Genomic DNA, 22,250 nt, shown 5'->3' on the forward strand with positions numbered 1-22,250 from the left:
GATTTACCAACAATTATGCTAATAATTGAGTAATCTTCCAATTGTTTTTTCAATTCATCGATGGATCACATTTAAAAATCACTCTTTGAATGAAATTAATTAAACACTGCCCTGAGGGGCTCCGGTGATGGACTTTGTGTCCAAAACGGCCTTTGCAGCCGGACGCGCTGTTTCAGAAAGTCCGCGATCCAGCCGCTCGGGTGCCTTGAGCTCGGAGAGCTTGTCCTGGAGTGGAGCCGGGAGGGCGGCGTTGCTGCCGGAACTGAAGTCCGCAAACATGAGCAGACAAGATGTCTCAGTTCGAAGCGGAGGGCCACGTTGACTGCGGCGGTCAGACGATGGGCAAGAGTTTGGAAAGGTGGAAGCCGAGCATCGATCGCGTTGAGGCGTTCCACTTGGCCGGTCCGGCCCGCGAGTTTGGTCAGCGTCGGAAGGCTGCGACTCGACATGCCGGCCGTCAAGCGGTCCTTCGGCCGCACGCCGCAAGCGTTTGACCCGAGATTCCAAGACGCAAATCGTTTGCCTCATCTCTACAAATGGACAAATGGAAAAGAGCTGGGGAGGGCCGAAGGGCGTGCAGCCCCGTTTTAACGCTCCCGCGTTAAGACTTTGTTCGACACGACAGACGTTAATACATTAAAGGAAGAACGCATTGGAATCGGAAACAACACTTTGCGCGTCCAAAGGAAATGCCTTGCCCGAGAGAGCGTAACCTCTCCACGGGGAAGTTTCTCAGTGACGCCGTTGCCGACTTTGCCCGTGTGGCTCTCTCAGGAGCGTCTGCGAAACGAGCAGCAGCAACAACACGTCGGTCGGCAAGGCTGCAGCCAGACGTTCTCGCCACTTAACGCCTCAGGTCGCAACCGCCTCAGAAGAATGGCGCCATTGTCCAACGCTAGCTGCCAAGGTGACACCGGGAGGAAGTCGTGGAGGACGCGCATGCGTGCATGCGCGTTGTGCGATGAAAGGGGGGCTTTGATGCAAGTCGCTCACCGAGCGCGCTCCTGGCTGCACATTGGGGGAGGGGCTTGCAGCCAAAACTTAGACAAACAGCAGAAAGTGGAAGTTGAAAATGGTATAAGTGTGTGCGTGCGCGTGCGCTAGCTGCAGTCCAAATGTTTTTGGTTGCCGTACGAAGATCACACGTTTCGTGTTGCATCGAACTTGGCTGCCGTGCTCCACAAATGACAAAAATAGAAATAGTCGGCAATTTAGAGATGTCCGTCCGTCCGTGTAGTTTGTGCTTCAAGTTTGGTAACGGTCAGAAAACATCTCGACGACGTTTGTTGTCCTTGAGAGCTTGTGGGAATGGACAGAATCGTCCTAAAATAGCTCAAGTAACTTAGTAAACAATGCAAAAGCATCTTTTTTAGGCATTGCTTCTGAAGACTTTTGGGTGGCTCTATTCATGAGAGAAATGTCGACCAAATTTCAAGTTACTCAGTCAAAGGCTAATAAATGCATTTGGAAAATCCAAAAGGGGCTCGGGTGAGTCATCAGACTTGACACTAAAATGTCCATTCCAGACCAGAACGGCTGACTTCCTGTGTCTTACCAGGCATGGCTTCTGCACACATTTTTTGTTGCTTAAACTTGGCCTTATTTTTTTCTATTTCCTTTTCTGATTGACATGCTGTTGTTTCACGCAGAGGAAAGTAAAATGCATCATGCATATTATACCGTGAAAAAGACGTTCCGTTTTGAAGACTTCTAGCGTGCAAACTATAATGAAGCCAAGTCAAAGCCGAGCGGCGTTCCTCAAGGCTCAATGCCAGGTCCCAAGATTTGTACAGCAGCAGACCAAACCATTAAGTTCCGAAAGATGGATCACAACTGGATTTTTGGGTGCCACATTTTCAAAGTGAGTTTTTTATCATGAGAACACCCTCAACATGATTTGTCGTAAGGAGAAAATAAGTCAAGTTAATTTGTTGGAGTGTCCGCGTACCACCTGCTGGCCTGCAAACCCGGATGAATAATTCAAGGAGCTGATCAATGTTCCAAAAGGGATTGGCCGCTGCCGGGGGGATGTCACATCTGTCAGGCTGCTTGAGTGACAACCTGACACTGTGACTGACTGAGGCCTCCGGTTGCCACGGCGACAGGACGAGCAGCAACAACACCTTAGTGGCGCATAAGCTCGTCACCGGCTGCTGCTGCTGCTGCTGCTGCTGCTGCTGCTGCTTCTTCTTCTCCTTTTCCTGCTTGTCCCACATGAGACGATGAATGTCCGACCTCATTGACACGTATTTGTGCCTCACGAGGGCACAATAACACGCACGCGCTGCTTCGTTAGCGACACGACGCTACGTTCAAAAGATGCTTTGTGTGCTCCGCCCTCCGGAATGTGGCACACACACACACGACATTGTCCATTTAAATAACGTTAACATTCAGTGAACCCCTGTTGAAGTTGACACAAAGTCCCAAACATAAATTAAAATTGAATTAAACATTGTAAATAGGCTTGTCACAATCACGTTTTTTTTTTTTTGGCATCCGAGTCGCGTGATTTTGAGGATCTGCCGATACCTCGGCAATGTATTTAGGAGGAAAAAAGAGAGCATCCAAATTGTTTACATTTTCTTTTTTGGGGGGAGACTCTCACAACACGCCAACTTTTGATCTGGCTAGTGGAGCAGTCAAAGATTAAAATCCTTTCCTCTTCATTTTTGGAGATACGGGTGCCTAGACTTCTCCGGTTTTAGAGATACCAGCCCAGTACTTTTCTGGGTGGGAGTCCGGCCGCCGTGAATTCAATGGTTGCCTTCATTCTCAGCTTCCCCAAAAGCAGCTCGTTGAGCACCGATGGAGCGGCGAGACACCCAAAGCACGCACCTAAGCTCCATATAGCGCGGAGTCATTTGCAGCCGCGCGTGGGCGCTAATGCTAGCATTGCACAACGCTTACACATGACGTGACTAACTTCCTTTGTATGTGATGACATCGCTGCGGCGGGGTCTAGTTTGGCGCGAGGCCCTCTTTGACGGAGGAGCGGTCGCCGCGGTAACAGCACGCCCGTGTCCGTCATTTGTGTGAGCGGGCCAGCCTCTCGTGGGACATGTTGGAATGCTGCGAGGGCCATGACCGCATGATGCGCGTGTGCGTGTGCGTGGGTTTGGACAGTGTCACGTGATCCAGTGTGAGTTGGAAAGCAACATACAAGAGACATGCCAGTGTGTCTTAGTGGATCCAGATGTCGGAGGCAAACTCACTGGTCTCTCTGCGATTGGACGGCCGGCTTGTCGCTCGCCCAAGCGGACGGCAAGGCGCGCCCCGCCCTCTTTGCGGTGCTAGCTTGTTAGCCGCTAGTTTCTGAAAAGACACTCGCAAGCTTCTCATCATCAAAGACAAACATTGGACAGCTTAAAAACATTCATTGGCTCTCCCAGTGTCACAACCCGAAGACAAGTTCAAATAAACAACGAGTTGGCCCAAGTAATGAGCGCATTATTTGAATAATCGATTCATGTTTTCCCTTTGTTGTTTTGTTTTCAATCGGATAAGTGGATTTTGAATTTCAAAAGCGCGTGTGTGCGTGGTTCCACACTGAGGAATGCGCGTGCGGTCGGGACCTTGACATCTCATGATGCACCACAATTGTCGCTTGTGTTTGCAGGATGCAAAATGATGACGAATGCGCGCACCTAATGATCCTCTCGCTACGCATTAGCTGGATGCATTTCTTTGAGTGCACTTTGTGTGTGATGGCTTTCATTTGTTTGTCTTGTCATGTGTGCGCGTGCGTGCGCTATCTACACGTGTGCACACTGGTGTGTGTCTGTGAGTGTGCGTCTAATCACCTTCGTCAACATGGTGTGCAAATGTGTGTGTGTGTGTCGCTGCGCTGCGTCAATTGATTGTGTTGTATATTTTCTGTCCCCATGGAGACCAAAGTCCACGCCCGTGTCTGCTTTTTGCGCGTTTCCTCGGTTTAAGGTCACGTCCCAACTGTGCGTGTGCGGGAGTGTTAGAGACGCCGCCCACGCTCCGCCGCCCCCGCCCCCCCGTCCCCGTCCCCATAATCAATCCGGCGCTGTCTCGTCTTACTGCAGCGACGCTTCCTGCGCATTCAGCAGTCCAAGAAATTCAAGCCTTCAACTTTGACTTTGCGCTGCGAGTGCGCGTGTTCAAAAAGTGAGCAGCACATGCCATGATTTGGGAGGCGCGGCGCGGCACATCGGCCTCGTGGTGAACATGCCGTCCGTCCGTCTTTTTCCAAGAAAAAAAAAATCAAATCCCAAATCATCTCGACGTGACCTTGTGACTTGTTTGTTGTTTTCCTGCCTCGGCTTGGGGGGGGGGGGGGGGGGCTCAAAACGTTTGCTGGACCGGAAAAGCAGCACAATGCTTGTCACGACCTCTCTTCGCGACTTCCTGCGCACACACTTTGACAATGCCTTCTTTTTTTCCCCCCATAGTTGATTCTCACACACGCTCGCTCGCTCGCTCGCTCTTGCACAATCTCTCGCCGTCCCATGCGCACACACGCACTCCCTCCTCTCACACACAGCCTCACTTTCACCCAGGATCTTTTACAAACAAACACACTCCTGTCCCGCACATTCTTGCACAAGACTCTCTTTCACTCACACGCACGCCTGCACCCCCTTTCGGGCAATGTCTTTCACAAGCGCAATCCCTCACGCGCCCTTTCTCTCTCACGCGTACACAAGACAAGGACCTGCTGGCTGAAGCACTCCGGCTCTCTCCCTGCGCACGTTGTGCCAGTCGAGGGGGAATGTGATCCTCGGCTGGGTTTCGTTCAGCAACTTTCCACATTCCACAAAAACGTGCGCGAGTATTTCTGGACCTTTTCCTCCCTCACATGCACGCTCACATGCGCACAGAGGAAACGCACGCGCGCACGCGTGTGTCTGCGTTTTCTCTCTTGGAAACAATTGAAAGGCTGGCGCCAAATTTGCCGGAGGCGACAACAAAGTGACGGCGCGCTTTTGTTCTTGTGGTCAGACGAGCGCGAGGCGGTGCAGAAGAAGACCTTCACAAAATGGATCAACTCTCACCTCTCCCGAGTTTCCTGTCGCATCACCGACCTGTACGTGGACCTCCGCGACGGGCGCATGCTCATCAAGCTGCTCGAGGTCCTCAGTGGCGAGAGGCTGGTACGCACGCACGCACGCACGCACGCACACACACACACACACACACATTGGATTTGCTTTTTTTTCTCTGTCGGTCTGACATGAAATCAGACTAAACTTTTCCTGTTTTAGGCCAAAATGATTTGCCAAATGCCAGAAAATGATAAAAGTCTTTTTTGGGGGGACGCATTTTCATGACTTTCCTCAAATGTTAGAAGGGCGTCTTTCAAGAAGAATTTTGAAAAAGCCAGATGATGATGTCATGTTTTTGGAAGCTCGATGGCCAACGTGAGAGTGAATGTGAGACGAGACGCACGGGCGGATGTCTCTGAAGGCACAGCTGCTGCTCGCGATGTTTTTCAAAAACAAAAGTTGCAAAGGCTTTCGCCTAGAAGGAGGAAACAAACACTTTTTGGTGACTTCACATGAAAGAAAGGAAGGAATAAATGTGTGTCACGGTCACCGTGGCAACAGTCGCACGCGACCCCCGCGAGGACACTTGCAGGATGAAGCTTTCATTTGTCTTTTGCGCAAGCCGTCCACGTCTCACGTTCACCTTGACAACAATTTTGTCCTCTCGCCCGTTCGGTCTCGTTTCATGTCCCTGTCTCACTGTTGCCGTGGCGACGTCCGCCTCTTGGCGCGCCCGACTTTCTTCTGCTGTCTTGGGCGCAATCCGGCATGCCGGTGTTTAAACTTGCCGTCGCAAGTGCGCCAATCGTAAAGAGTGTACGGAAAGATGATCGGCAGTCTCGTTGCGGCCGAGAACTTTGCTCGGCATCAAATCACAAGCCAAAAACATCAGCAGGACACCCGTTTCTCAACAGACATCCGAGTCGCTTAAAAAAGGGAAGAATAGCCACTCGATTGGACACGAAAGCAAAAGTGGTGGGCGCTGACGGCGTTTTGGGGAAGCGTCAGCCAGAAAGACGTTGCGCTCAGTCGCTCAAGTAGTCTTGCAACGGTCAGTCAATTATTCATTCATTCGTTCATTCATTCACTACGAATGGATTATCAAACAAACCGATGAGTTGTTTCGGAGGTTGGTTTCACTTCAAGTTGTTTCCGCCTCTCAACAGGAAATATTCTGAATCCAAAGAAGACATTTGCAAACGTCTGCTTTTCCACACGTGAATGGGCTAACACGTGAATCGGCTAATAGTAAGAGAACAAATTGTTAGCCGCAGGCCTAAAATTGCAAAGAAACTGCAACTCACGGCTGCAGCTGACAAGTGACAACGCAGAGCGCGGATCACTGATGATTGGGTTCCTGTTTTGGTCCTTGAACCCGTCAGAACATGGGCCCGGATGTTGATGATTGTTTTCCAAAGTCAAAGCTGTTTGCCAACATCATCCGTGGAGATTTCATTTCCCGTTGGGAGCATTTGGCCAAGTTGAGCTTCCGCGCGGTCTGGAAAGGGGTTATGGCAGATTTTGGTCCCAGCTGCGGACAAATGGCTGAACGCTCTCTCCCGGTTGCGGGCGCTCAGCCCAAGCCCACCAAAGGCCGCATGAGGATCCACTGCCTGGAGAACGTGGACAAGGCCCTGCAGTTCCTCAAGGAGCAGCGCGTCCACCTGGAGAATATGGGCTCGCACGACATCGTGGACGGCAACCACCGCCTCACGCTGGGCCTCATCTGGACCATCATCCTGCGCTTCCAGGTAGCGCCTCCCAAAACGTCACTTTGCAAGTTGTGCAAGCATTTGGGACATTCACTCGTGAAACAGGACTTTCTTCGCATTGGCAAACGTTGACTGAAAAGTCGTCGGGAAAACGATATCATCTTATTATTCCCGATGCAGTGGACTGCCACTAGTTGCCTGGAGAAGAACATAAGTGACACTCATTAGAATTGCTTGAAAAAGAAATGAATAACTAAATGCAAATAAAGCAAAAACGGCATGGTGTACGCTCCCAGTAGGTGAATTCTCAAATGCTGCATTGCAAATCGATGGGGGCGGGTGCACTCTAATTCTGACAATGATATTGCTTTGATATGCTCCATAGTAATAATAATAATAATAATAATAATGTACTTGGAGAATTGTGAGCAAGCTAGTTGTAGAAATTCCTCGAGGTACGAACCTGTCATCTCCGACCGGTTTTTCAAATCGCCGAACTCACGAACCGTTTAAGCTAGAAACGTAATTCCGCCGAAAGCGCATACGTGGATCTTCCGTACGCCCGCGGGATGGGGGGGCAAAATGGACGATTACATCGATGGGCCAAAATCCACTTCCGAATATGCTTTATCCCTCTTTTTTTCCCCCGTTTGTCGCCTACCCAATGTCGGTCCGTCGCCAAGACTCTGTTAATCAGTGCTGTCGTGTTCTTCTTCCACCTTGTGTTGACTGTCAATCTTTCCTTCATTTGATTAACTTTGCGGCGGCGGCGGCGTTGTTGTCATGTGATGCCGGCGATGATGTCATCAGCACGGTCGGGGGGAGGACGACGGATCTAACGTTTATAAGCCGGCAGGATTAAAAAAAAGTCTTTTAGTGTTTTAAATCCCGCGGAGGAGGTGACACGAAGTCGAGGGACGATTGACGGCAGCTGCGCGAATTTCAGCCTCTGCGTGCGCGTTGGCGATTTGAGGCCCAGCGTCGATTGCGCCAGCGTGCGCACTCATGAAGGTAACGCCTTTGCGTCGCCGTGCTTCACTCGGTCCCCCGAAAGCCGTTTGGAGCTGACGAGTCTCGTTTGTAGTCTTGGTTTTGCTCGATGATGTCAGCCGGCGGCCTTGACGCGTGTGCGTGTGCGCGTCAGATCCAAGACATCAGCGTGGAGACGGAGGACAACAAAGAGAAGAAGTCGGCCAAAGATGCCCTGCTGCTGTGGTGTCAGATGAAGACGGCCGGGTGAGTGATTGCGCAAAGGCAAAATCAAATACAACCAAACCAGATACGAGTGACGCGCTTTGGCACCGCGGTGTGTGCGGAGGGCCCAAGCGCTTTATTGCCGACCGTCAAAGTGTTTGGGCCCCAGGTTGGAGGCCCGCCCCCAACTTGGATTTCAAACAAGCAGCTCGCCGCTTGGCCTTTCAGCCACGCGGCCGAGACGGCCCGGCGACGAGCGGCCGCTCGCATGGCACGTCCGCGCTCACCCGCGCTCACCCGCGCTCACCCGCGCTCACGGGTCACAGAAAAAAAGCGCCGGCATCTCCGCTCGCTCGCTCGTATGGCCGTGGAGTGTCGAGCCGGCCCACGGGACAAATGAAGTCGGTGTGTTGTGTGGCAGGTATCCAAACGTCAACATCCACAACTTCTCCACCAGCTGGCGGGACGGGATGGCCTTCAACGCCATCATCCACAAGCACAGGTCAGCCTCCTTCTTCCAAGGTGCAATTCCTCCTGACATTCATCATCGCAGGTGGCAACAAGTCAAACGAGCCGCATTCATCACCAAGTCATTGTGCATTGACAAGAGGCGACAAGGTAAGGATGGCTGGCTCCATACTTGAGCTGCCGCGTCCGCAACGTTGGGCCGACATTTCGTGGACAGAGAGGAGCTTTCAGAATGACGCGTCGCGGTTGCCACAGGGACGCCGCCGCCGCCGACCCGTTATTTGTCAAACCGGAGATGCGCTCAAATGGCATCATTTTCAAATGTCGCCATGTACAAGGCTCATACAGCTGAAGGGAAAAAAAAAAAAGAGTCGACAAGTACAGTTTGAAAGGCGCACGGGTCCAAAATCGGAAGATGGAGACGAACAGAAGTGAGGCAAATGCTCGGATGAAGCGGTGAAAGGTGGGGCGAAGGAAAAGCTTTGCTTGCTAGCAACTAAGCCAAGTGACGCCTCCAGAAGCGCAAACGCAAATAGCTCATCGATAGCTAAAAGCTGTCGGCGGTCCAATGCATAGGACGAGGCCGACGTGCGCGTGTCGAGCCCTCGCCGGCACGTCGCTCCGCGCTCCGCCTCGGCCGTCCGCCTTCTGCTTGCCGTGTATCGTGACAAGAAACGCTTGCGTCTTTTTCTGTCCCGCCCCAGACCGGACCTGATCGACTTTGACAAGCTGAAGAAGTCCAACGCGCACCACAACCTGCAGAACGCCTTCAACCTGGCCGAGCAGCACCTGGGCCTCACCAAGCTGCTCGACCCCGAAGGTCAGCGCCGCCCGCCGCCGCTTGTCCGTCTTGAATGTCACGCTCGCGAAGGGCTCCTTCGATGTGGCTTCCCGAAGCCCGCGCGTACTTTGGAGCTAGCGCGTGGCCAACGCTAGCCGCGACGGCGTTCCCGTCGGCCGGCGCCAGATGATGTCGTGTCGTCGCTTTCGGCAGACATCAGCGTGGACCACCCGGACGAGAAGTCCATCATCACCTACGTGGTCACCTACTACCACTACTTCTCCAAGATGAAGGCCCTCAAGGTGGAGGGCAAGCGCATCGGCAAGGTGAGCCAGCGCACGCCGCGCTCACTTTTGGCCCGGTTTGACCAAAGTCGTAGCGACGATCGAAAAAGCCGGCGCAGGCGCTTGGCGGGCTGACGCGTGGGGCGGCTTCTGCGCGCAGGTCCTGGACAACGCCATCGAGACGGAGAAGATGGTGGACAAGTACGAGTGTTTGGCGTCGGAGCTGCTGGAGTGGATCGAGCAGACCATCATCATCCTCAACAACAGGAAGTTTGCCAACTCGCTGGCGGGCGTCCAGCAGCAGCTGCAGGCCTTCAACACCTACAGGACGGTGGAGAAGCCCCCAAAGTGCGTTGGGACCGCAGCACGTGCGCTTTGCGCAACTCCGGTTGAGCCCGCTGCTTTGGGAGGTGGTGCTTGGTGGCCAAAGTTTCACCGGCACTGCTAATCCAAGGTCACACATATTTTCCAACCTTGGCCTCTCCGCCCAGTTTCCCGGATTCGATGCCAGCGACCTTCAAGGCCAAGTCGACCCAAACATCTTTTTTTTCACGATTATGTTCTAGGCGGGCCCACGGGTTGAAAGGCGGCATTCTGATAAATTGCCGATTGCCTTTGCGGAGTAAGAGATAATCCAGCCGTTTTCAGCCGTCTCTGGGGGCGGCCGTTTTGTCACTTTGCGTCGACTCAAAACGACATCACAACCGCCCAGGGCTCAAATGCCGTGTTTAAACGTGTGGGCCTGCGTGGAAAATATTCTTGAAAAAAATATCTAGGTTGACTGCCACTTTAAGTGCTATTTGGAATTTGAATGTGTAGTTTGGATTGACGCATGCTGAAATCTGCAATCGCCGTCCAATATCATGAGACTCCTGGAATATCTTGAAGACGTATAGCTTCAATTGCAGTTGTCATCTCGGTTCCTGACGGTCGTATGTGACGGGAGTGAAAGTGGTACTTTTGAATTGGTCCGAAAAGCTATCGCAGAAGCAAAATGTGCGCGTGCTTGTGTGCGAAGGTTCACGGAGAAGGGCAACCTGGAGGTTCTGCTGTTCACCATCCAGAGTAAGATGAGGGCCAACAACCAGAAGGTGTACACGCCTCGCGAGGGGAAACTCATCTCGGACATCAACAAGGTAGCCACGCCCACTCCCATGTCATCACTCCCCATGAAGTGACCGGCCGCACACTTGCCACCCTTGTCCCACTGAATCCAACTCTCAGTACGAACGCGTCCGCCCGATTCTCCGACCCTTTGACGCTGGAAAAAACGGGCTTTCGCCGCGTACGTTCTTCCGAGTAGCGATCGGAGGACATGAAAGCAACATGGCACGTTTGAGTACATATCATCAAAACGTGTTCACGTGCGCAGCTCGCGGCAGACGTGTGGCGAGCTGACAATGCTGACTTGAGCACGGGCCAGCCGGCTCTCCTGCTCGGGACAATTTATCGTATCATTTCTGTAAGAAGTGGTGCTTGTGAAGGCGCACTGGCCTGACACGGCAACAGGAAAGGTGATTGGACAAAAGCAAAGGCAGCATTCCAATTGAGGCACCGGAAGCAAATCCACCCAACCCAGTCCATGAATCCAAGTCGGCAGAGGCGCGTGCCTCCGCATCTCCAGCCTGACGGGTTAGGCTTAGATCGTTGACACGTTGACTGTGTGGCTTTTAGGCGTGGGAGCGCCTGGAGAAGGCGGAGCACGAGCGCGAGTTGGCGCTGAGGACGGAGCTGATTCGCCAGGAGAAACTGGAGCAGCTGGCCCGCCGCTTCGACCGCAAGGCCGCCATGCGGGAGACGTGGCTGAGCGAAAACCAGCGGCTGGTCTCGCAGGTGACGCGCGCCGCCGCCGCCGCCGCCGCCGCCGCTCTGCCTTTGCGGCGCGGCCTTCTGAGCGTGTGCGTGCGTTGCTTCCCGCAGGACAACTTTGGCTTCGACCTGCAGGCGGTGGAGGCGGCCACCAAGAAGCACGAGGCCATCGAGACCGACATCGCCGCCTACGAGGAGCGCGTTCAGGTGAGCCTTACCGCTCTCGCACTACCGCCGAAAAGCAAGCTGCGATTTCTTGGAAATGTCGTTTGGGATCTATTTTTTGATACGTACAACTTTAAGAATGCAAGCTTTGTCTGGTTTTTGATGGGTAATTCAGCCTTCTGCCCTCGCGCGTTTGAATGTTGCTCATTCGTTGTAGTAGCAAGGCCTTTTCTTTTCGGGTGGTGCCGAAAGCTTGCGGTCCAGTCAAGTCCAAAGCTTGTTTTTGCGCGGCAGGCGGTGGTGTCGGTGGCCAAGGAGCTGGAGGCGGAGAGCTACCACGACATCAAGCGCGTCGCGGCCCGCAAGGACAACGTGCTGCGCCTGTGGGAGTACCTGCTGGAGCTCCTCAAGGCGCGCCGGCTGCGGCTGGAGCAAACGCTGGGCATGCAGAGGGTCTTCCAGGAGATGCTCTACATCATGGACTGGATGGACGAGATGAAGGTGCCACCACCGCGACGATGGCCGCGATGACGAGTCACTTGCGCAAGTTTGAGACCTTTGGAAAGCCTTTGAACGCAGAATCGCATTTTCAGCTGAGTGGCCCGCAGCCCCGCGCGACACCTCACTCGACGCCGGCGGTGGCTCATGCCGTCATCTTGTCATATGTTGACGTCCACGCAAGCCAGCGGAGCACGCTTGCCTTTTAACGGCACCGCAAACGGTATGCTGCGGAACGTGCGGGTGCTGACCCCAAGTGGGCAAAAATAATACCTGCGCTTGACTTGCATCAGGGTGATTAGTGATGAAGTGGATGCAGCACAATTGAAATATCTAATCGCCGTACGCCTGATTTCGTCCATGACTAGAAAGCAAAGTGTGGAGAGTCTCTGTCGCCAAATTGCTGAGAAGAGGCAGTGAACGGGGTGCTCGGTCATTGCCAGAGAGCTTCCCTCAATAGCCCAGTTCGCTCCTCAATGATCACCCCGTTTCCTCTTCATCTGTTTCTTCCGTGACAATGGAGTAAAAAAATAGTACAGGACAGTGCGTCGTTAGAAGTGCAGCGAAGAGTCACCGACTGTATTTAAAAAGTTTTTTTCCACACTGGTCCGGTTCGGCGTTAAGCTTGCTAAACCTTCCAGGCGACTCCGATGGCAAACGTAAAGGCTTGTCAAGCGGCGTAATGCACGGCTCAAAGTCGAGTTGAGTCTTTTCAATGTTTTAGCCAAGCGAGCAGCAAGTCCTGAAATGTGCACCTTTGAGTGTGACTGGAGTCCCCCGCCATCATCGCGTTGAGGCTTTGGTCGTTTGTGCGCAGATGCTGCTGCTGTCGCAGGATTACGGCAAACACCTCCTGGGCGTGGAGGACCTGCTGCAGAAGCACGCCCTGGTGGAGGCCGACATCGGCATCCAGGCCGACCGGGTCCGCAACGTCAACGCCAACGCGCACAAGTTTGCCAGCGACTCGGACGGTGAGACTCAGCCGTCCTCCGGGTCTGGGCCGGCCGTCGGACTGACTCCTCTTCTTCCTCTTCCTCCTCCTTTTTCGTCTGGGTGGTCAGGCTACAAACCCTGCGACCCTCAGGTCATCAGGGAGCGCGTGGCCCACATGGAGTTCTGCTACCAGGAACTCAGCCAGCTGGCGGCCGAGCGGCGAGCGCGCCTGGAAGAGTCGCGCCGGCTCTGGAAGTTCTTCTGGGAAATGGCCGAAGAGGTTTGTCACGTCTCGGCGCCTGCTTCAAAGCCGGCTCACCCGCCCTCCCACGACAGTTTTCATCACCTAGCGGAGCGGCTCCAAAAAAACCATTTCCTTCATTGTTGGCCGCCTGCGCTTCGTTGGCTTTCGGGAGCCCGCAACTAGTTGCCATTCGTTGTTGGCTGCCGCAACTAGTTTGCCTTAGTTGTTGGATTTTCATGAGTCGCCAATTGTTAATTGTTATTAGTTGTCGACAGCTGGCGATGGCTTTTTCATCGTAATCTTTCGCCGCGTCTCGTTACCATGAGTTGTCGAGCGCCTGCAAGCAGTTAGTTCTGTTTGCTAATCACCGCAAGCGGTTGTCATGACTTTCCGTCCGCCTGCGACTTCAGCTGAGCATTGTGCGCTTTCCTCACCGGTCTGTTTGTGGCACGCGCGGCAGGAGGGCTGGATCCGCGAGAAGGAGCAGATCCTCTCGTCGGAGGATTGCGGCAAGGACCTGACGGGCGCCCTGCGGCTGCTGAGTCAGCACAAGGCCTTCGAGGACGAAATGAGCGGCCGCGCCGCCCACCTGCAGCAGACCATCAAGCAGGGAGAGCAGCTGGTGGCCGACGAGCACTTTGGGGCCGACAAGATCCGAGAACGCATCCAGGACATCCAGGTAAGCCAACGCGACGGGCTGACCAATAGAAAGGGATCACACGTGATTGATTGATTCCGGGCTGTTGTTCTTCTTTTGGGGTGGCGTGCGCGTGGCAGGATCAGTGGGCGGCGTTGGAGCGGCTCTCGGCGGTGCGCAAGTCTCGCCTGCAGGAGGCGTGCAACCTGCACCAGTTCCAAGTAAGGCGCTCCGGTCCTTCACATTCCCGCTGCCTGCTGTGCTTTTTTGCGCACCGTTTCCTCCGTGTCCAAATCCACCAAAACTGGCTTTTGCGGGGCGCTTCCGTCTCACGCATGCGGCGAGTTTGTTACCATGGCGACCGAGGGGGCTTTGTCGCTGTGGCGGTCCCTCGCCATATCGAGCTTCACTTTTTGCACTTTGCCGCCTTTTGACATCCCTCATTTAGACGCGACACGTGTTGACGTCTCCCTCAAGGAAACGTCGAAAGACGCGGATGCTTCGCAGCCATCATTTGTCCACACCGCAGACTCGCGTAGCAGCAAGACGTTTACATTAGTCGTTAACTTTCTGCTGCTCCTTTTTTTCATGAGTCGTCGACCGTCTACAACTAGTTTTCATTTGTTGTTTCGTAAGACCTATGGAATGCTGCCATTTCTTGTTTGAAGCCGAACCTCTTCATACCCGGTCAGGAAAGCGCAATAATGCCGCAAGCAAGTCAAATGCTGCCGCCCGCTAAGAAGTGCCAACTGATTTTGCCTCCGTTGGAGACATTTGCTCGTTTGTGCGGCGGTTGCATTTTTCAACAGGCACGGACGGACGGACAGCGGGCTCGCAAGTCTTTGCGCGCGGCCCTGGCATGTGTTTTGTTTGCAGGCGGACGCCGACGACATGGACGCGTGGATGCTGGACGCGCTGCGCATCGTGTCCAGCGCCGACGTGGGCCACGACGAGTTCTCCACGCAGGCGCTGGTCAAGAAGCACAAGGACGTGGCCGAGGAGATCGCCAGCTACCGGCCCGTCATCGACGCCCTGCACGAGCAGGCGCGCACGCTGCCGCCCGAGAAGGCCGACTCCCGCGAGGTGAGTTCTGGCCTTTTCCTGGCTCAAAATCAGGCCGTGAGCCCGACCGCGCCAGCCGCTGCCTTGGAGGAGCAAAGCATCCCAGCTGCAGCTTACTGACAGCTGACAGCTCAATTTTCTAAAACTTTGGTTACGCTGACAGTTCCCGAGTTAAAGACACGCAATATTTTCAATCGCCATCTGGAGGCCCCGTGCGGCCGACGCGCAACGAGCTTTTGGCTCGGAACGACTTTTTGCTAGGCTAGCTGCAGACTTTGGGCGGAGAGCGGAAAAGGCGGCGGCGGAAACGGCGGCGGCGGCGGCGGCCGGCGCGACTGGCGCAAAAGCTGGCCGGCCTGACTCGCGCTCGGCGTGCGTTCGCGGCAGGTGCAGAGCCGCCTGGCGGGCATCGAGGAGCGCTACAAGGAGGTGGCGGAGCTGGCGCGGCTGCGCAAGCAGGCGCTGCAGGACGCGCTGGCCTTGTACAAGATGCTGAGCGAGGCCAACGCCTGCCAGCTGTGGATCGACGAGAAGGAGCAGTGGCTCAACGGCATGGACATCCCCGACAAGCTGGAGGACCTGGAGGTGGTCCAGCACCGGTAAGGCGCCGCTCACCTTTGCTTGGCCAAACAAAGCAATGGCTCTTCGATCGCGCGCGCTCAAATGGCCACAATCGCTTCTCGGAGCGCGGCGTGTCACAGCCGTCCGTCCATGGCGCCGGCGTCGACTTTGGTCCCAGCCCGATGTTTGTGTTCTCTTGCGCACCGTCGCCGACCCACGCGCCGGCCGCTCTGTTTGCGCAGGTTTGAGAGTTTGGAGCCCGAGATGAACAATCAGGCGTCGCGGGTCGCCGTGGTCAACCAGGTGGCCAGGCAACTCATCCACAGCGGACATCCCGGCGAGAAGGAAATCAAGACCCAGCAGGACAAACTCAACACCAGGTAACTCGCTGGACACTCAAGCGACTCGGAAGTCACGAGCGACCGAAGAGCCGGAGAATGTTTTTGTCAGGTGGAGTCAGTTCCGAGACTTGGTGGACCAGAAGAAGGAAAGTCTGAGCTCCGCCTTGGGCGTGCAGAACTACCATCTGGAGTGTAACGAGACCAAGTCCTGGATCAAGGAGAAGACCAAGGTACCGCCGGGGGGGGGGGGGGGAGCCGCTGCGCGCCGCCAACGTTTCGCATCCGGCCGAGACGCACACGCAAAACAATTGTGCTGGCGTGACAACCGTCAAGGCCTTCACTAAATCCAAAGTTCAACTCTAAAATCAAATCGCTTGAAATGTTTGGCCGAATAATAGCGACGGATGGATCTGGGTTTTTTCAGGGCCGATCCCGATAGCCGATGTTTGGAGCCCGTATTCACTTTCAGTCAAAAGCAAAATATCGGCATCAAAGTCGTCAAGGAATTCAAACCCTTAACTTTGTTGAAACGTCTTTACACGTAATGTCGGTTTTTTTTTTGTTTGTTTGCTCAAAATTTTGGACAATATACATCTTTGGTATATAATCCTAACACAAATTTCAGGGAGCACCCAGGCTCGTCAGCGTGAAAACCGAAACGATAGCTGCGTCTACTTTTGGACGGTGACCGAAGCCCTCCAAAATGTCAAAATGCCAGACATGTTCAACTTTGACATTTCTTAGTTTTGATTTCAACCCTTTTCGATGGATTTTTCAAAAGGCCCACAATGAATCGGTCCACGCCCGGCGAATAATGCTAGTGAACTGAATGCACCCGGTGGGTCGGCGTCAGATTTCCCCGCACGGATGGCAGCGAAAGCGTTTGTTGGGCGTGCCCTCGCCCGGCGTTGTGGGGACACGGCGGGAAAGGCTTTCCGGGCTACGGGCGACGCGCTAAGCCACCAACGCGTGCCGGGCGCCTCCCCGCAGGTGATCGAGTCCACCCAGGAGCTGGGCAACGACCTGGCGGGCGTGATGGCGCTGCAGAGGAAGCTGACGGGCATGGAGCGAGACCTGGCCGCCATCGAGGACAAGCTGGCCGACTTGGGCAAGGAGGCCGAGCGCTTGTCCTCCGAACACCCGGAACAAGCCCAGGCCATCAAAGGACGCCTGGACGAGATCACCGGCGTGTGGGAGGAGATGAAGGTGCGTGCTCTCGTCGCCCCGCTTTTTGGTTTGGTTTGTTTGGTGGGTTGTTGCTAGGGGACGAATGAGTTTGCTCTTTCATTTTTTTGTCATTGTCTGCGTGACATGCGCGCTTGCACTCCCGGTGTACAACGAGGCACTCTGCCGGTGGACCGACTGTCTGGTGTCAAACCCGCGTCCCGTTGGCCAGATCTGCCCGCCGCGTCATTTAATGTGGCCTTGATGTTTCTCGCTAAAGGCCCCAAATTGCAACGAGTTTTCAGTTTTCAAAACGTTGCGGGATTGCAAGCGTTTGTTCCAACCAGTCCCCCTTCCAAAAGAAATGAAATATTTGAGTTGTTTTTTTTGCTGGCCTCTGCTTTCAAAAGTAGATATTCATCCATTTGTTGCGCAGTATGAGGCGATCATACCGTACTGTATCTTTTGGGCTTCCCGGCCGTAACAAAGGAAAGCAGAACTTCGACGCGGCCTGTGACAAAATGAGTTTTTGAGGTGCCGGCATAGCTAGAAAGCAAACGGCGCCTCACAGTGGCGCCGGATGACTGCCGATGCGATGGAAGGCGCGACGGTAAGTTCTTACATACGTAGAGGGGAAGGGGCGACTCATGTCAGACCCCAAAATGTGCCACGCGGTGCCGTTCTAGCCGCGCCCCCAAAAATGAGGGAGACCGCGATGGGGGGAAAAACAGATGAGCGCTACACTGCCATCATTTGCTCAGCGGTTTGGTTCGGTGAGTTCAGAACCAAATCTTCGCATTTGCTTTCCAGGTCCCTGATTTTTAAAACGTTGCCGAAGACAGCGTTCGAAAAGAGTGTGCGTGATTTGACGCGGGGGCGGGCGCGTGCTTTTCAGGGCACCATGAAGAACCGCGAGGAGTCGCTGGGCGAGGCCAGCAAGCTGCAGCAGTTCCTGCGCGAGCTGGACGACTTCCAGTCGTGGCTGTCGCGCACGCAGACGGCCATCGCGTCCGAGGACATGCCCAACACGCTGGCCGAGGCCGAGAAGCTGCTGGGCCAGCACGAGGCCATCAAGAACGAGATCCGCAACTACGAGGAGGACTACCAGAAGATGCGCGACATGGGCGAGATGGTGACGCGGGGCCAGACGGACGCGCAGTACATGTTCCTGCGCCAGCGGCTGCAGGCGCTGGACACGGGCTGGAACGAGCTGCACAAGATGTGGGAGAACCGCCGCAACCTCCTCTCCCAGTCGCACTCCTACCAGCTCTTCCTCAGGGACACCAGGCAGGCCGAGGCCTTCCTCAACAACCAGGTCAGCGCGCCTCCCCGACTTTGGGCCAAAAGCGCAACCCAGCTTGGGAACCGACTAGACCGGGGCCGGGCCCGAAAATCGAATCGATCAAATTCAAAGAAAAAGCTCCAGTGTGTTGCTTTCATAAAGTGAAAAAAAGTCGACCGCATGTAGCGCAAACGAACATTTGCGAAAAAGGAAGCGCTCGGCTGAGTCTGCCGCCGCGTTCCGTCATCCTTTCAGCAACGTGCGGAGTGTGCGCTCGGCCATCGGCTTGAATTCAAAAGGACAACGTCAAAGAAAAATTTGCGACATTTTAGTATCGGGGCCACGCAGGCCCCCAACCAAGCGACGGGCTCTCGTCTCATCTTTCAGCAGAAAAAGCCGGCCACTTGCCGTCCGCCGGCCGTAGAACCTGGCCCGCTTTCACCGGTTCTGACCCCCGAAGCTCCGACGAGCATTTAGTGAAGTGTAGCGCTGAGGCACCGAATCGCTCGGTCAACCGCGAATTGATGTCCAACCGTCCATGAATTGTTAAGGGACCTTGTCTCACCTGGTCCACGTCCTCTGAATTTCAGATAATTGCAATAGTAAACAGTCTTCTCCAACGAGTCTGGGGAAAAATCGATTCATATTTGACGCGAGTGTTTTCTGAGTTGCAAGTTGCCGCACGTTTGAGGGGCAATTCGTGTCTTTGACTCTCGGCCCGCTTGCATGTCGCCATGGCGCGCGTGCGGCAGGAGTACGTGCTGGCCCACACGGAGATGCCGACCACGCTGGAGGGCGCCGAGGCGGCCATCAAGAAGCAGGAGGACTTCATGACCACCATGGACGCCAACGAGGAGAAGATCAGCGGCGTGGTGGACGCCGGCCGACGGCTGGTCGCCGACGGCAACATCAACACCGAGCGCATCCAGGACAAGGTGGACTCCATACACCAAAGGTGCGCCGCGCTTCTGGCAAATGCTTCTTTTCTCCGACGCACGCCAAAATGAGAGGCGCGTGTTTTATTCAAATGGTTGCCGGTTGCGGCCCTCGACTGGTGATTTTTGGGGTTTCCCGTCAGGCACAAGAAGAACCGAGCGGCGGCCAGCGATCTCCTCATGAGGCTGAAGGACAACCGAGACCTGCAGAAGTTCCTGCAGGACTGCCAGGAGGTGAGCGGGTCCACGCGTGCGCAGGATCTTGTGTGGGAGGTTTCGGGGGCGGCGTCCTTCGCTAACGCTGGTGCGCCGCGCGCAGCTGAGCTTGTGGATCAACGAGAAGATGCTGACGGCTCAGGACATGACGTACGACGAGGCGCGCAACCTGCACAGCAAGTGGCTCAAGCACCAGGCCTTCATGGCCGAGCTGCAGTCCAACAAGGAGTGGCTGGACAAGATCCAGAAGGTCGGTCAAAAGAAAAAACGGCAAGCGGCCGAAAGGGATCCCGAGCGGGCCCCGCCTACCGTCAGGCAAGCCGCAATGTTGTGTTGTGTTGTGTTGCCGTGCCGTGCCGTGTGATGTGACGCGATGCGACGCCACGCGATGTGACGCGCGTCAGGACGGCGAGGCGCTGATGGCGGAGAAGCCCGAGACGGAGGCCATGGTGCGCGAGAAGCTGGCGTGGCTCAAGAAGATGTGGGAGGAGCTGGAGTCCAGCACGCAGACCAAAGCCAAGTGTCTGTTTGACGCCAACAAGGCCGAGCTCTTTACGCAGAGCTGCGCCGACCTGGACAAGTGGCTGGCCGGCCTGGACGCGCAGCTGCAGTCGGACGACTACGGCAAAGACCTCACCTCCGTCAACATCATGCTCAAGAAGCAGCAGGTGGCGCAAACGACACGCAAAGCCTGGCATCAAGCCAACGCCAACGCCGTGCTCGCCCTTTCGGTGACGTTCAGTTGCAATTATTACACTCCGCGGTTGCAAACTTGACAGTGTCGTCCCAAAACAAAAAGCATTACTTCACACGCATTTATAAACAACACACCATGTTTGTTTACGCGCGGAAATCAGACTTGAATTGATACTTTTGCACCTTTTGTATGTCAAATTCATATAATTCATAACTAATTTGATCGTTCCTACATCGCGTTTCAAAGAAATGTAGAAATGTCCTTTTCTCGTTTCTTTTGCTCCGCAAGTAAATGAGCGTTTGAATAATCGTCATTTCAGTTATTAGCGATATCATCGCGATTCCTATTTTTGTCATAACGGAGCAGCCCTAATGGGCTGATCTCGTTCCGGCACGGCAAGGAGCAAATGTGGCAGCGAATGGCCGACTCGCTTTCCCGCTTTCGCTTATTGTGTTTTGGGGGCTTTTTGCTTGCTATATACCAAAAAAGCAAACAACCTGAAGCGAGAACAACTAACACCGGGCGGTCCGAGTTGCACGGCAAATGATAAGACTTCACCGTTGGCGTCGACGATTGAGCGTTTTCAGCGTGTCAACAATTTTGCCGCCAGAGGCAAACCGCCAAAAGGCGCTTACGGCGTGCGTTTGCGTTGCCGGCAGATGCTGGAGAGCCAAGTGGAGGTGCGTCAGAAGGAGGTGGACGAGCTGCAGAGTCAGTCGCAGGCGCTGAGTCGCGAGGGCAAAGGCTCGGACGAGGTGGACGGCCAGCGCAGGAGCGTGGAGAGCAAGTTCGGCGCTCTGCGGGCGCCGCTCAAGAGTCGCCGCGACAACCTGATGGCCTCCCGCGAGATCCACCAGTTCAAGCGAGACGTCGAGGACGAGATTGTACGCCGGCCTTGCCCCGCCTCGTTGGCTTCTCTGCTTCTCCTTTCTCGTCTTCCTTTTTTGTCCTCCTCGCCTCGTTCCTCTTCAGCCTTTCTTCTGGCTCACCCCCTTTTCCTCCCAGCCTCCTTCTTCGTCTCCCTCCCTTTATCCTCCTCCTCCTCATCTTCTTGCCCTCGTACCTCTGATTTGATTCCGTCCCCATCTTTCCTGCTTCGTCTCCTCCTCTTTGTCCGCCTCCTTGTGTTTGCTCCTCCTTTCCTTGCCCCCTCCTCACCTTCTTGCTGTCGCTTTGTAGCTGTGGGTGGAGGAGAGGATGCCCGTGGCCACGTCCACAGACCACGGCCACAACCTCCAAACGGTGCAGCTCCTGATCAAGAAGAACCAGGTTGGAATGCCGTCCCCTCTCGTCTCGAGCGCAAGGAAGCGGAGTGTCCTTTGACCCCCTTCCCTCCCGCCATCCCCCCCCCCCCCCCCCCAGACCCTCCAGAAGGAGATCCAGGGCCACCAGCCGCGCTACGACGACATCTTTGAGCGCAGCCAGCACATCCTGCGGCAGGAGCGGCCCGCGGGCGAGCAGCCCGGCCAGCGTCTGGCCGAGCTGCGCTCGCTGTGGGAGCGGATCGGCAAGGAGACGCAGAAGCGCCACGCCCGCCTGAGCGAGGCGCACGAGGCGCAGCGGTACTACTTTGACGCCGCCGAGGCCGAAGCCTGGATGAGCGAGCAGGAACTCTACATGATGTCAGAGGAGAAGGCCAAGGTGGGCCCCCGCCGCCTCTGCCGCGTTGCCTTCTTGCTAATGTTAGCGTGCTAGCGCACTGCGGCTAGCGATATGTGAATACAAATAATGATGCGCAGAGCAGATGTAGTGCAGTCTTGTCGCATGAGCCGCTGAAGACTACTCGGGCGGGCCGGAGGCGAAACATCTCAGAGGACAAGCGGAGCGCTCCAGCTGCCATCACGTCGCTGCCCTGAGAATGAAAGCAGCTGGACGCGTGAGAGCGTCCACAAGCAAGAAAAGCGGAAGACTGCAGTTTTGCACAAGCACCATAACAACAATCAAAAGTAGAAACTTTGGACTCATCATTCTGATGCATACGTAAAAAAACAAAACAAATCAACTGCATGACTGCATATTGTTCATGTATCAATAGGCAAGTCCCGATAAGTGGCCGCGCACACAAAGAAATACGCCGCAGACACATTTGAGCGTGAAGAGCAGCGAGAGTAGAAAAACAGAGAGAATTTCCGGCGCGCTCGCATTGACATTTGAAAGGAAGGCCGGCAGTGACGCAATCGAGCGTGCGCCCGAAACGGGGAGCCCCGGTCAGCAGCGTCGTGACCAACAACGGAAACGTTGCTGACGATGTG

The 22,250-nt window shown here is 54.9% G+C and overlaps 1 protein-coding gene across 3 annotated transcripts in view; it reads left to right on the plus strand.

Moving 5' to 3' along the window:
* Positions 1-22,250, plus strand: part of sptbn1 (spectrin, beta, non-erythrocytic 1) — a 58,906-nt gene that overhangs the window by 22,736 nt on the left and 13,920 nt on the right. For 2 of the 3 annotated variants that reach the window (XM_086044335.1, XM_086044337.1), the window contains 28 exons: positions 4,972-5,123; positions 6,593-6,766; positions 7,872-7,963; positions 8,343-8,423; positions 9,094-9,209; positions 9,384-9,496; positions 9,615-9,802; positions 10,473-10,590; positions 11,129-11,287; positions 11,375-11,470; positions 11,723-11,929; positions 12,744-12,897; positions 12,988-13,139; positions 13,564-13,782; positions 13,881-13,961; positions 14,617-14,823; positions 15,190-15,401; positions 15,606-15,743; positions 15,814-15,934; positions 16,695-16,910; positions 17,764-18,183; positions 18,903-19,105; positions 19,229-19,319; positions 19,405-19,551; positions 19,706-19,969; positions 20,658-20,882; positions 21,178-21,267; positions 21,361-21,639. In XM_086044335.1, coding sequence (XP_085900461.1) covers positions 4,972-5,123; positions 6,593-6,766; positions 7,872-7,963; positions 8,343-8,423; positions 9,094-9,209; positions 9,384-9,496; positions 9,615-9,802; positions 10,473-10,590; positions 11,129-11,287; positions 11,375-11,470; positions 11,723-11,929; positions 12,744-12,897; positions 12,988-13,139; positions 13,564-13,782; positions 13,881-13,961; positions 14,617-14,823; positions 15,190-15,401; positions 15,606-15,743; positions 15,814-15,934; positions 16,695-16,910; positions 17,764-18,183; positions 18,903-19,105; positions 19,229-19,319; positions 19,405-19,551; positions 19,706-19,969; positions 20,658-20,882; positions 21,178-21,267; positions 21,361-21,639 — 4,715 coding nt within the window. Of the gene's footprint in view, positions 1-4,971; positions 5,124-6,592; positions 6,767-7,717; positions 7,739-7,811; positions 7,964-8,342; positions 8,424-9,093; positions 9,210-9,383; positions 9,497-9,614; positions 9,803-10,472; positions 10,591-11,128; positions 11,288-11,374; positions 11,471-11,722; positions 11,930-12,743; positions 12,898-12,987; positions 13,140-13,563; positions 13,783-13,880; positions 13,962-14,616; positions 14,824-15,189; positions 15,402-15,605; positions 15,744-15,813; positions 15,935-16,694; positions 16,911-17,763; positions 18,184-18,902; positions 19,106-19,228; positions 19,320-19,404; positions 19,552-19,705; positions 19,970-20,657; positions 20,883-21,177; positions 21,268-21,360; positions 21,640-22,250 lie in introns of those variants that run through there. The other variant, XM_086044336.1, reaches the window with a different exon arrangement.

This window comes from Filicampus tigris, chromosome 11 (genome assembly GCF_054856515.1).
Source record: "Filicampus tigris isolate MCC_2025a chromosome 11, RoL_Ftig_1.0, whole genome shotgun sequence".
Taxonomy (NCBI): Eukaryota; Metazoa; Chordata; class Actinopteri; order Syngnathiformes; family Syngnathidae; genus Filicampus; species Filicampus tigris.